Source organism: Saccostrea cucullata, unplaced genomic scaffold (genome assembly GCF_032062105.1).
Source record: "Saccostrea cucullata isolate Sc308-1 unplaced genomic scaffold, CSIRO_AGI_Scuc_v1 ctg2543, whole genome shotgun sequence".
NCBI classification, from domain to species: Eukaryota; Metazoa; Mollusca; class Bivalvia; order Ostreida; family Ostreidae; genus Saccostrea; species Saccostrea cuccullata.
The window spans coordinates 1-15,196 of record NW_026936991.1 but is presented as its reverse complement, the minus strand read 5'-3'; the positions used below and the strand labels follow the sequence as shown (position 1 = coordinate 15,196).

At 32.8% G+C, this 15,196-nt stretch overlaps 1 protein-coding gene and 1 long non-coding RNA gene across 2 annotated transcripts; one reads left to right on the top strand and one right to left on the bottom strand.

Moving 5' to 3' along the window:
* Positions 1-351: 351 nt before the first annotated feature.
* On the bottom strand, positions 352-9,911 carry LOC134247027 (uncharacterized). The gene is made up of 4 exons (XR_009987754.1): positions 9,742-9,911; positions 7,302-7,443; positions 2,890-3,031; positions 352-592 (listed from the first exon to the last, which is right to left on the bottom strand). It is a non-coding gene; the product is annotated as an uncharacterized LOC134247027 (long non-coding RNA).
* Positions 9,912-12,571: 2,660 nt separating this feature from the next.
* On the top strand, positions 12,572-13,981 carry LOC134247022 (EGF domain-specific O-linked N-acetylglucosamine transferase-like). The gene has a single exon (XM_062729367.1). The coding sequence runs from the start codon at positions 12,640-12,642 to the stop codon at positions 13,918-13,920; it is 1,281 nt and encodes a 426-aa protein (XP_062585351.1). The 5' UTR covers positions 12,572-12,639; the 3' UTR covers positions 13,921-13,981.
* The last annotated feature ends 1,215 nt before the right edge of the window (positions 13,982-15,196 follow it).

Here is a 15,196-nt window from a genome sequence, read left to right as displayed (position 1 = left end):
AAAGATAGACGTCATCGCTTGGTTGCTTTTGAAATCTTTTTTTTTTATTTCCGTGTTTTCATTTTGAAGTCTTTCGATTTCAGAACCGGTTTTTTTTCTTTTATTTTAGATTCTTCGGCTCATTTCAAAGAAAAAACGAAGTATCTTACAATAAACAAAACTTACTTACTGTCTCTAAAAGAATGGAACGGAATTCGAAATATTATTTCTGACATTATGATTTCTCAACAGATTTCTCAAAGAGGAAAATTCGCCAGTTTAACCTCCAAGATGGCGGCCAAAGGAAGATAACTCGTAGGAAAAATACGCCATATTATTAAAACTATCTATATTCAAGGTATCACACCGGTAATTGTTTTCACTATATAATTCTATATAGAATAAAAAATCGTTAAAAATCAGGTATTTGTTTACATGAAAAAATATTTAGCAGGAGGTGTTAAACATTACCTGTCACATTTGCTGACACCAAAAAACAGGGTACCCACACGGCATTTTCGGACTTTTTCCATCTGCAAACAGGGTTACCCTCAAATCCACGTGTTTTCACTGTGTTTATAAACACCTCGAGTGCACTACAGGAAGTAGCCTCCTATGCCATGAAAAAAATAGTTCCTGTCCAAAACCTCTATTTATTCACAAAGTACATAAAATTTACTAGGCACAGGTACCAAAGTTGTACAAATGGCATGGAAGAAAATAGAAAAACGCCTCAAAAGAAAAGAAAATTAATTCTATATATATGGACCTACATTTGACTAAGTTCATTTTGATTGGTCAATTACCGGTGTGATACCTTGAAGGACCTTTGAAGGTGTTCGAATTTTTCCATTTTTGCACCTGAGATTCATTAAATAATTGTCCCCAACATCCCTAAGTCTGGTGATCTAAATCCCCTTATTTCTGAAGATATGAAGCATTTATCTCCCTTACTCCAGAGCAGTCAAGAACAACACACACAGCACTCTGGAAGCAGTTTTTTGTGCATCTTTTGAAGCAGAATTTCATCATTAAAAGAATAAGCTTGGCAACCAATTTTTTATCCGTGGAGAGTATATGCTTTGTTCTTCACCACAAACAGAAAAGAGTTTACAAGTCTAAGACCATTATGTAATTATTACATAACAAAGTTGCATTTTCCCTTCAAAGAATGAACAAAAATACAGAAATTGTTAAATACTGGGTTGATAATGAAAACTGTATCTGGTCAATTTATGTTCCAAATAAAGCCTAGGTATGTGTCTACAAGCTGCTGTGCAGAAGTTTATCTAAATGCTGTGCTGTAACTCAGGGCAGTCAAAATGATATCAGCATCTAGGGAGGTTCTTCACAGCTCCCACACTCCATTGAACTGGCTTTGATGATAAGAAACTGGAGACAACAATTCAGATGTAATTTATTGTTGTGATTTATGCAACTGGCTTTCTCTTAAGACACAAATTAGCCATGAAATTTCAATTTAACATGCATAATTATTCTCTTTTCATGGATTTACTCAGGAATTCCAAAGGTGTTTAATGAATTTCCATGATTTATGCAAGATTATATCTTTTTGTTTCAACAAATTTACATAAAAAAATATACATTTAAATTTTAAAATATAAATATTAAACATTTTAATGAGTTTGAACACTTTTCTATGAGACAAAATGCATCACAGAGACCAGATTCAGGACATCCTCCATGATTCTTTGAGGTGGGTGGGTGTACAAAAACTGCTGATAAAATTTATAGGAAGTGATCTGAGAAGAAATGTGCACCTTATTAGCTGAATTATAGTTATTCTGATATTTCAATTATGTAAATATGCCAAATTTCTTCATCAGTTAAATTTGGAATTTATTAATATTTCAGTACAATGATATACTTAATAGATCATGCTCATATAAGCATCACTGACTGAGACTTAATTCAAAAGTGACAGTCAACACCTACATATAAATGAAAAAATAACAAAAAACAGTCTCCGACAAACTGAAAAAACATGAATGTCAGCTGCGAAAGCATAAATAAAGTCCTAAGAACCACAAGAGGCATGCCATTGGTGCTAAGTGACATTCTGCACTACATGTATGATGCATGGTTAGAACTCAGAATAAGTATTATCATGCAGACCTTGACAGTATTTCAGGATTTTTTGGTCATTACCTTCCTTACTGCGAAAAATTCTTAATGAATTTTACTTATGTAGCTTATGTATTAAGTTTATTAGACAGATCTGACTCATTTCATTATTTCTTTTCTTCCAATGCAGTAATGTATGTATCACTGGAGGTCTGAATAAATTAAAATAAATCATGTGTCTGTAGAAATTATCATTCTGTGAAAACATTTTTACTTGTTTACATTTTATCGCAGTTGTCGCTTGTGCTAAAAATTCATTCGCAAACCTAGAATTAGTCTATTCTTGAAAAATCAGCTTTAACACCCTTTACCGCAAAGTCTGTAAGCACTATAATTGACTGCGGTCAGCTGGTGCAAATAATGTTAAGTCATATAAAATGAAAAAACAATATTCTCTGACTTCTTTCCACATTTCAGATGCATAATGCTACCTTTTTAGTCATATTTTAAAGTATTGAGTGTAAAAAATAACCTATTGTTAATTTTTAAACAGAAATCTGTGAAAAATAATGTAAATTCTAATTCTAATTTTAAAATTGTGTGTTTTCAAACAAAAAGTTAATAAAATCACATATTTTGTTGAAATATGCCTTTTAAAAATGAAAAATGTCTTTAATAAGGATTAAAATGATTTTTCATAATCACCTTCAAGGTATCACACCGGTAATTGTTTTCACTATATAATTCTATATAGAATAAAAAATCGTTAAAAATCAGGTATTTGTTTACATGAAAAAATATTTAGCAGGAGGTGTTAAACATTACCTGTCACATTTGCTGACACCAAAAAACAGGGTACCCACACGGCATTTTCGGACTTTTTCCATCTGCAAACAGGGTTACCCTCAAATCCACGTGTTTTCACTGTGTTTATAAACACCTCGAGTGCACTACAGGAAGTAGCCTCCTATGCCATGAAAAAAATAGTTCCTGTCCAAAACCTCTATTTATTCACAAAGTACATAAAATTTACTAGGCACAGGTACCAAAGTTGTACAAATGGCATGGAAGAAAATAGAAAAACGCCTCAAAAGAAAAGAAAATTAATTCTATATATATGGACCTACATTTGACTAAGTTCATTTTGATTGGTCAATTACCGGTGTGATACCTTGAAGGACCTTTGAAGGTGTTCGAATTTTTCCATTTTTGCACCTGAGATTCATTAAATAATTGTCCCCAACATCCCTAAGTCTGGTGATCTAAATCCCCTTATTTCTGAAGATATGAAGCATTTATCTCCCTTACTCCAGAGCAGTCAAGAACAACACACACAGCACTCTGGAAGCAGTTTTTTGTGCATCTTTTGAAGCAGAATTTCATCATTAAAAGAATAAGCTTGGCAACCAATTTTTTATCTGTGGAGAGTATATGCTTTGTTCTTCACCACAAACAGAAAAGAGTTTACAAGTCTAAGACCATTATGTAATTATTACATAACAAAGTTGCATTTTCCCTTCAAAGAATGAACAAAAATACAGAAATTGTTAAATACTGGGTTGATAATGAAAACTGTATCTGGTCAATTTATGTTCCAAATAAAGCCTAGGTATGTGTCTACAAGCTGCTGTGCAGAAGTTTATCTAAATGCTGTGCTGTAACTCAGGGCAGTCAAAATGATATCAGCATCTAGGGAGGTTCTTCACAGCTCCCACACTCCATTGAACTGGCTTTGATGATAAGAAACTGGAGACAACAATTCAGATGTAATTTATTGTTGTGATTTATGCAACTGGCTTTCTCTTAAGACACAAATTAGCCATGAAATTTCAATTTAACATGCATAATTATTCTCTTTTCATGGATTTACTCAGGAATTCCAAAGGTGTTTAATGAATTTCCATGATTTATGCAAGATTATATCTTTTTGTTTCAACAAATTTACATAAAAAAATATACATTTAAATTTTAAAATATAAATATTAAACATTTTAATGAGTTTGAACACTTTTCTATGAGACAAAATGCATCACAGAGACCATATTCAGGACATCCTCCATGATTCTTTGAGGTGGGTGGGGGTACAAAAACTGCTGATAAAATTTATAGGAAGTGATCTGAGAAGAAATGTGCACCTTATTAGCTGAATTATAGTTATTCTGATATTTCAATTATGTAAATATGCCAAATTTCTTCATCAGTTAAATTTGGAATTTATTAATATTTCAGTACAATGATATACTTAATAGATCATGCTCATATAAGCATCACTGACTGAGACTTAATTCAAAAGTGACAGTCAACACCTACATATAAATGAAAAAATAACAAAAAACAGTCTCCGACAAACTGAAAAAACATGAATGTCAGCTGCGAAAGCATAAATAAAGTCCTAAGAACCACAAGAGGCATGCCATTGGTGCTAAGTGACATTCTGCACTACATGTATGATGCATGGTTAGAACTCAGAATAAGTATTATCATGCAGACCTTGACAGTATTTCAGGATTTTTTGGTCATTACCTTCCTTACTGCGAAAAATTCTTAATGAATTTTACTTATGTAGCTTATGTATTAAGTTTATTAGACAGATCTGACTCATTTCATTATTTCTTTTCTTCCAATGCAGTAATGTATGTATCACTGGAGGTCTGAATAAATTAAAATAAATCATGTGTCTGTAGAAATTATCATTCTGTAAAAACATTTTTACTTGTTTACATTTTATCGCAGTTGTCGCTTGTGCTAAAAATTCATTCGCAAACCTAGAATTAGTCTATTCTTGAAAAATCAGCTTTAACACCCTTTACCGCAAAGTCTGTAAGCACTATAATTGACTGCGGTCAGCTGGTGCAAATAATGTTAAGTCATATAAAATGAAAAAACAATATTCTCTGACTTCTTTCCACATTTCAGATGCATAATGCTACCTTTTTAGTCATATTTTAAAGTATTGAGTGTAAAAAATAACCTATTGTTAATTTTTAAACAGAAATCTGTGAAAAATAATGTAAATTCTAATTCTAATTTTAAAATTGTGTGTTTTCAAACAAAAAGTTAATAAAATCACATATTTTGTTGAAATATGCCTTTTAAAAATGAAAAATGTCTTTAATAAGGATTAAAATGATTTTTCATAATCACCTTGAAGGACCTTTGAAGGTGTTCGATTTTTTCCATTTTTGCACCTGAGATTCATTAAATAATTGTCCCCAACATCCCTAAGTCTGGTGATCTAAATCCCCTTATTTCTGAAGATATGAAGCATTTATCTCCCTTACTCCAGAGCAGTCAAGAACAACACACACAGCACTCTGGAAGCAGTTTTTTGTGCATCTTTTGAAGCAGAATTTCATCATTAAAAGAATAAGCTTGGCAACCAATTTTTTATCTGTGGAGAGTATATGCTTTGTTCTTCACCACAAACAGAAAAGAGTTTACAAGTCTAAGACCATTATGTAATTATTACATAACAAAGTTGCATTTTCCCTTCAAAGAATGAACAAAAATACAGAAATTGTTAAATACTGGGTTGATAATGAAAACTGTATCTGGTCAATTTATGTTCCAAATAAAGCCTAGGTATGTGTCTACAAGCTGCTGTGCAGAAGTTTATCTAAATGCTGTGCTGTAACTCAGGGCAGTCAAAATGATATCAGCATCTAGGGAGGTTCTTCACAGCTCCCACACTCCATTGAACTGGCTTTGATGATAAGAAACTGGAGACAACAATTCAGATGTAATTTATTGTTGTGATTTATGCAACTGGCTTTCTCTTAAGACACAAATTAGCCATGAAATTTCAATTTAACATGCATAATTATTCTCTTTTCATGGATTTACTCAGGAATTCCAAAGGTGTTTAATGAATTTCCATGATTTATGCAAGATTATATCTTTTTGTTTCAACAAATTTACATAAAAAAATATACATTTAAATTTTAAAATATAAATATTAAACATTTTAATGAGTTTGAACACTTTTCTATGAGACAAAATGCATCACAGAGACCAGATTCAGGACATCCTCCATGATTCTTTGAGGTGGGTGGGTGTACAAAAACTGCTGATTAAATTTATAGGAAGTGATCTGAGAAGAAATGTGCACCTTATTAGCTGAATTATAGTTATTCTGATATTTCAATTATGTAAATATGCCAAATTTCTTCATCAGTTAAATTTGGAATTTATTAATATTTCAGTACAATGATATACTTAATAGATCATGCTCATATAAGCATCACTGACTGAGACTTAATTCAAAAGTGACAGTCAACACCTACATATAAATGAAAAAATAACAAAAAACAGTCTCCGACAAACTGAAAAAACATGAATGTCAGCTGCGAAAGCATAAATAAAGTCCTAAGAACCACAAGAGGCATGCCATTGGTGCTAAGTGACATTCTGCACTACATGTATGATGCATGGTTAGAACTCAGAATAAGTATTATCATGCAGACCTTGACAGTATTTCAGGATTTTTTGGTCATTACCTTCCTTACTGCGAAAAATTCTTAATGAATTTTACTTATGTAGCTTATGTATTAAGTTTATTAGACAGATCTGACTCATTTCATTATTTCTTTTCTTCCAATGCAGTAATGTATGTATCACTGGAGGTCTGAATAAATTAAAATAAATCATGTGTCTGTAGAAATTATCATTCTGTGAAAACATTTTTACTTGTTTACATTTTATCGCAGTTGTCGCTTGTGCTAAAAATTCATTCGCAAACCTAGAATTAGTCTATTCTTGAAAAATCAGCTTTAACACCCTTTACCGCAAAGTCTGTAAGCACTATAATTGACTGCGGTCAGCTGGTGCAAATAATGTTAAGTCATATAAAATGAAAAAACAATATTCTCTGACTTCTTTCCACATTTCAGATGCATAATGCTACCTTTTTAGTCATATTTTAAAGTATTGAGTGTAAAAAATAACCTATTGTTAATTTTTAAACAGAAATCTGTGAAAAATAATGTAAATTCTAATTCTAATTTTAAAATTGTGTGTTTTCAAACAAAAAGTTAATAAAATCACATATTTTGTTGAAATATGCCTTTTAAAAATGAAAAATGTCTTTAATAAGGATTAAAATGATTTTTCATAATCACCTTCAAGGTATCACACCGGTAATTGTTTTCACTATATAATTCTATATAGAATAAAAAATCGTTAAAAATCAGGTATTTGTTTACATGAAAAAATATTTAGCAGGAGGTGTTAAACATTACCTGTCACATTTGCTGACACCAAAAAACAGGGTACCCACACGGCATTTTCGGACTTTTTCCATCTGCAAACAGGGTTACCCTCAAATCCACGTGTTTTCACTGTGTTTATAAACACCTCGAGTGCACTACAGGAAGTAGCCTCCTATGCCATGAAAAAAATAGTTCCTGTCCAAAACCTCTATTTATTCACAAAGTACATAAAATTTACTAGGCACAGGTACCAAAGTTGTACAAATGGCATGGAAGAAAATAGAAAAACGCCTCAAAAGAAAAGAAAATTAATTCTATATATATGGACCTACATTTGACTAAGTTCATTTTGATTGGTCAATTACCGGTGTGATACCTTGAAGGACCTTTGAAGGTGTTCGAATTTTTCCATTTTTGCACCTGAGATTCATTAAATAATTGTCCCCAACATCCCTAAGTCTGGTGATCTAAATCCCCTTATTTCTGAAGATATGAAGCATTTATCTCCCTTACTCCAGAGCAGTCAAGAACAACACACACAGCACTCTGGAAGCAGTTTTTTGTGCATCTTTTGAAGCAGAATTTCATCATTAAAAGAATAAGCTTGGCAACCAATTTTTTATCTGTGGAGAGTATATGCTTTGTTCTTCACCACAAACAGAAAAGAGTTTACAAGTCTAAGACCATTATGTAATTATTACATAACAAAGTTGCATTTTCCCTTCAAAGAATGAACAAAAATACAGAAATTGTTAAATACTGGGTTGATAATGAAAACTGTATCTGGTCAATTTATGTTCCAAATAAAGCCTAGGTATGTGTCTACAAGCTGCTGTGCAGAAGTTTATCTAAATGCTGTGCTGTAACTCAGGGCAGTCAAAATGATATCAGCATCTAGGGAGGTTCTTCACAGCTCCCACACTCCATTGAACTGGCTTTGATGATAAGAAACTGGAGACAACAATTCAGATGTAATTTATTGTTGTGATTTATGCAACTGGCTTTCTCTTAAGACACAAATTAGCCATGAAATTTCAATTTAACATGCATAATTATTCTCTTTTCATGGATTTACTCAGGAATTCCAAAGGTGTTTAATGAATTTCCATGATTTATGCAAGATTATATCTTTTTGTTTCAACAAATTTACATAAAAAAATATACATTTAAATTTTAAAATATAAATATTAAACATTTTAATGAGTTTGAACACTTTTCTATGAGACAAAATGCATCACAGAGACCAGATTCAGGACATCCCCCATGATTCTTTGAGGTGGGTGGGTGTACAAAAACTGCTGATAAAATTTATAGGAAGTGATCCGAGAAGAAATGTGCACCTTATTAGCTGAATTATAGTTATTCTGATATTTCAATTATGTAAATATGCCAAATTTCTTCATCAGTTAAATTTGGAATTTATTAATATTTCAGTACAATGATATACTTAATAGATCATGCTCATATAAGCATCACTGACTGAGACTTAATTCAAAAGTGACAGTCAACACCTACATATAAATGAAAAAATAACAAAAAACAGTCTCCGACAAACTGAAAAAAACATGAATGTCAGCTGCGAAAGCATAAATAAAGTCCTAAGAACCACAAGAGGCATGCCATTGGTGCTAAGTGACATTCTGCACTACATGTATGATGCATGGTTAGAACTCAGAATAAGTATTATCATGCAGACCTTGACAGTATTTCAGGATTTTTTGGTCATTACCTTCCTTACTGCGAAAAATTCTTAATGAATTTTACTTATGTAGCTTATGTATTAAGTTTATTAGACAGATCTGACTCATTTCATTATTTCTTTTCTTCCAATGCAGTAATGTATGTATCACTGGAGGTCTGAATAAATTAAAATAAATCATGTGTCTGTAGAAATTATCATTCTGTAAAAACATTTTTACTTGTTTACATTTTATCGCAGTTGTCGCTTGTGCTAAAAATTCATTCGCAAACCTAGAATTAGTCTATTCTTGAAAAATCAGCTTTAACACCCTTTACCGCAAAGTCTGTAAGCACTATAATTGACTGCGGTCAGCTGGTGCAAATAATGTTAAGTCATATAAAATGAAAAAACAATATTCTCTGACTTCTTTCCACATTTCAGATGCATAATGCTACCTTTTTAGTCATATTTTAAAGTATTGAGTGTAAAAAATAACCTATTGTTAATTTTTAAACAGAAATCTGTGAAAAATAATGTAAATTCTAATTCTAATTTTAAAATTGTGTGTTTTCAAACAAAAAGTTAATAAAATCACATATTTTGTTGAAATATGCCTTTTAAAAATGAAAAATGTCTTTAATAAGGATTAAAATGATTTTTCATAATCACCTTCAAGGTATCACACCGGTAATTGTTTTCACTATATAATTCTATATAGAATAAAAAATCGTTAAAAATCAGGTATTTGTTTACATGAAAAAATATTTAGCAGGAGGTGTTAAACATTACCTGTCACATTTGCTGACACCAAAAAACAGGGTACCCACACGGCATTTTCGGACTTTTTCCATCTGCAAACAGGGTTACCCTCAAATCCACGTGTTTTCACTGTGTTTATAAACACCTCGAGTGCACTACAGGAAGTAGCCTCCTATGCCATGAAAAAAATAGTTCCTGTCCAAAACCTCTATTTATTCACAAAGTACGTAAAATTTACTAGGCACAGGTACCAAAGTTGTACAAATGGCATGGAAGAAAATAGAAAAACGCCTCAAAAGAAAAGAAAATTAATTCTATATATATGGACCTACATTTGACTAAGTTCATTTTGATTGGTCAATTACCGGTGTGATACCTATATGGCAGCTCCGCTTGTATGCCTGCCAGCAGGGTGATGAGAATGACGTGAGTGTTACAGGGGCTCCCCAGGGAGTTCATTGTTTTTCCATATACCGTGTCACTACGGACAGTATCTATTTGTTCATAAAGAATAACTAATTTCACGTGCGTTTTCACAAATTAGAGAAAAATATGAAATCACTATTAATACCTTCAATAATCAAAATAATAATGTTTCTGTAATATTTTGAAAAAAAGACATCCAATATTAATATTGATTATGATTTCTTTTCAAACACTGCATAGACATTTTGTATCTTCCTGTTAGAACAAAATATCGGAGTTTTCTTACAGATGATGAATTTGAGTAAAATGTTGGACTATCTGTAGTGTATTACCTTAGGTTAACAGTGAATAATTAGTCATTACTTAGTGAATTAACAAAACACGTTCCTGGCCTTCATTCAGAAAGATTCATCGCCTGACTTAAAGGTTCGAAATGAATTGATGTAAACTCTGTGTTTTGAAGAACAGATTTGAATACATTTTTGATGACCAGAATGCTAGGATTTGAAATAGTCTTGCTTAAGATTACGAAGCAAGTAATGATATTCGAGAAATTCTGAAACTTACCAAAGGCGATTGCATAAGCATTAGCTTTAGCATTTTAAATGTGTGTATTTTTCCTGTGATATATGTGTATGTCTAATTAAGAGAGTTCTCGTTTTACACTGCTTATTTAAACCCCTGTCACACCGGGGCTGCGTCCTCACGGCGACTGCACGGCGTCCTCAAAAAATGCAAAACGCCGAGGTGATCGCAGTAGAGTCTCCTACAGCGCCGTGACAACGCGGCGAGATCTCCACTGAACGCCGTAGGGTCGCGTAGGGTCTCCTAGAACGCCAGGGGACGGCGATCACTTTGGACATGCACAAAGTACGCGCCGTGTGATCGCGGTCTGATAAGAACGCAGTAGAAACATAGTATGATCGCCGTAGCAGCGTGGTGAGATCTCCAACAACGCAGCGGGCGCTCCGTGCGAACGCCGTGAAGACGCACATGATCGCGGCACGAACGCGGTGATAGTAGACTGCGCTTCCACGGAGACCTCACGGAGATGTCGCGGAGTTCTTGGAGATGTCACTGCGTTTCTATCTCGTTTTTACGGCGCTTCTAATGAGATTTATCGTCTGGTGATTTTTGCGACTGCGATTACACGGCGACAGCACGGAGTTGTCACTGCGATTATTGCGCTCCCATGGCGTTTCTACAGCGTCCGTTTGCAATCACAATGCGCTTTCACAGCGTTGTTAGAACGTTGTCAGCCAGCTCACAAAACAAGAGCAATGGGATCATATTTGATCAGCAATAATTCCAACGTATTTGTTGCACTAAGAGCATTTAAGTGAAAAAAAATGAAAGAGAAAATTACACCAGAACTTGTTCTGTTGTCTTACTCAAATTTTGTAGAAAACGTTTCAGTGTGTTTATTATTTTTTTTTTACATTCATTATAAAAGAAAATCTAACAAAAAATCTGAACCGATAAAATTGAAAAAAGGAGTTTAATCATAAAACTATTAATAATTTAGTATTAAATTGTTTAAATAAAACATTTTTGATTATTAAGAATATTTCTTGGCATGATTAGAAGTCTTTTTATCGCGTAACTTGAATCTTTAAATAAAAATGTTTTACATTCCTTCTAAATATATATCAATGAGTATAGAACGCATTGTGAACGTATTGTGAACGCAGCCAGCGCAGTGAGAACGCCGTGAACAAGAGGTGAAAACTCCTAACGCGCCGTGAAAACTCCGCGAAAGCGCAATCAATCGCCGAGAGATCTCCGTGGGAACGCAGTAGAACGCCGTGAGATCGCCGTAGAATCGCGTCCGTCGCCGTAGGGACGCCATGACATCTTCATATTATAAAAATTTTACAGAAATGTGTAAAATTTTCTGCTATTCCACGGCGATTTTAAAAATTTAACAACGCCGTAATGACTCCGTGTGAACGCAGCTTGGTGTGACAGGGCCTTTTAAGGTAGCAGTATATTGACTGTGTAAATATAGGAGAACAATACCGTATTTAATGGTGGTTTAATGATGCACAGAGAAGCTGTAATGCTTATATTTTTGTATATCCTCTGTTTATATTTTTTGTAAAGGGCATAAATTGAAGCTTGAGAATTCTATCGATTTTTGGCGCGTATTGAATTGAGATTCATTAATAATAACTCTCATATTAAACAGAGTCTATTTATCGCTTTTGTTTATAAGCCATTGTGAAATGATTAAACTTTAATGAAACGCTGATATGAGCATCCATTGCTTTTAAGGGTTTCGTCGTAAAGCTAAATATTTCATGACAATCGAAAACTTTATTAATGCGGAAGAGATGAAATCTAAACTGAAGATTAGTTTTAAATTCACTAAGCAAAGCAATGGACAACATTTGTTGAATGATGTATTTTTATGTAAAATTCAGATTTGTATGACTACTTGCAACCAAACTACAACCATGGCAGATTTGGATTAATATTCGGTTAGATATTAATTACAAAGAAATGAAAAGAGGTGTGCATCTTAAGAGACAGTTTCTGATCTGGTTAATTTTACTGGAATTTGCGTACATTCTGTCATTCATATTCCTTGTTCATTTTGGAATTGGTAACGAAAATAATAACAGAAACCGGAGAAGGATGCAATCCGAAAGTTCCAAACAATGTGAAATGATAGTAACGGACAAAGTACCTTTGCCATCCAAAACGTTTTATGCGTGTGAAAAGGAGATTTTATTTTTTGACAACATGTTTGCAGTCCTTAACAATGTTACACTACGTGTTTCTAGAAGTTCCAATTCCAAGGAAAACGGAAGTCGGTTCTCCATGTTTTATAATTCCAACCATTGTCAAAATAGGATCAATTTAGAAGGACTGAATTTAAGAAACCCAGTCCTTTCTTGGATTAAAAAGATTCAGATAAGTAATAATATCTACAATAATTCAATTTATTCTCAGGGAGTTGGATTCCTTGTCTCAAGGCACGATTTGAATAATCTATATCACACGATGACTCTGATTTACAATATGGTGGTGGCAAAATTTTTGCTACGAATCACTCATAGTACAACTGTCGTTATTTTTGTGGACGCCTATGACGAGAAAACAGTTTTACGGGAACTGTGGGATACTTTATTTCAGGAAATTGTACATATAAAGAAAGTGTCCAACGCCCTTCATTTTCGTACATTGATAATGGTAAATTCTGGATATGAGGGATATCTTAGCCACTTCCGGTTGCCACGACTGCCATTAGTTTCAGAATTTACACAGTTTGTTGCAAATAAATTCGAAATTTGCAACAAAAGGGAATTGAATTGTTCTAGTATCAATATTTTGATTATACTGAGACAAGATGATAGAAATCAAAATGATTCCATTAAGGTGATTGAACGTAAATTCTACAACGAAGATCGTATGCTTTCGGAGATTAAGAGGTCACTTCCAGAGCATACGGTTAGAGGGGTGCGACTCGAAAGTTTTCCTATAAAGACCCAATTTTCATTTATTGCCAAAACTGACTTTCTCATAGGAATTCATGGAGCGGGCATGACGTATGCTCTATTTTTACCAGAGCACGCAGGCGTGCTCGAACTTTTTAACGCTAATAGAGACACCGGAAATCTTCACTATAGAACCATCTCAAAATGGCGGAACTTATTTTACCGGGCCTGGCAAAATTACAGGATGAAAGATGAATTTCCGAACTTCCGGACCCGTTTTCATGCTAGAACTATAAAGTATTATGTTATGGAATATATTCGATTCAAGTGTAAAAGTATTTGAAAATTTTAAGGTTTTCACTTTACACTAATGAAAAATGTTTTATTGACATCGAAAAAAATTACATGCTTAAAAAATGTTAATGTTGAGTTCATCAATTTAATTTTGAATTATGATACTTTTCGGTTATTCCAGAGAAGAAATGTTTTAATATGTTTATATAAATGAAACAGAATTCAATGTTACATTAATTTACTTAAATTTAAGAGAAGTGTTCAATTGATTCGTTTTGGCTTAAGCTTAACAAGATGACAAGAATGCTTGAAATTATTATTTGTTCGTTCCTGATGTGTTCTTCAAAGTTTCATAGTATTGGGAAAAATCAAATAAGCGATCTCCTTAAAATTAAACGTATGGTTAATTTTTCGATATCACATTTATCATTATTATCGTCATCCCTGAGAGAGTGGAGTGACACTATACATAATGTATATATGCAGTGAAGACAGGTGCGTATATTGAAGCCAACGACCCATGCAATCATACAAATATTTCAAATAATTTAATTTAATCTTTGACAATAAAATTTTTTTTTGCTAAGTACATGTTATATAATACTAAGCCTATAAATTAAGCTTACAGATACACGTATATGTAATTATATGTATGTAAAAAAGGAGTTATGGAACATATATTGGTGAAATTTTGCACGAATTGATTATCTATTTGTACAGATAACTCTTGCCATGCAATTCAAAATTAATAAGTTCAATAAACCTATGATATTAATGTTAGCAAAATGTTTCGTATTTTGGAATCGATATAAAATGAATACTAAGCACCTGCAGCAAAGAAAAAGGCTTTATGTATTTCAGAATCAGCTGTTAGGTGATGTTAGCTTGAAAGTAATTGTCTTTTTTTGTTTTTGAACTGTCAGTAAATAAATAGCATGATTTTAACAAGCTTTGAGAATGATTATAAATATATTGTGATTCTTGTTTTCCCTTTAATTACAAAAAAACTGGTATGGTATATTTCAGATATGTTTCTGAACCTTTAGAATTGACTTCGTTTTTGTCTGTTCATAAAGACAAAATTAAAGCGCATTAAATAAAAATAAAAATGAAGTCTTACTGAAAAAGATTTTCTGGACAGTATTAAATGTACTGCGTATAGACAGAGTTATCTCGCTTGCATTTTCCTTGAACGTTTACAGCGTTTCCAAACAAGGAAATGCAAATGCGACTTGAAGTGATTATTGGAAACAGTTCAGGTCAGAAACAAGAATACATTTTCTGTCCAAACGATAGATTTTAATAGCAAGCAAAGTGATTTAGGG

Excerpts from the sequence above, each read along its gene's own strand:
- LOC134247022 (XM_062729367.1), top strand. The coding sequence starts at position 12,640 with ATGAAAAGAGGTGTGCATCTTAAGAGACAGTTTCTGATCTGGTTAATT.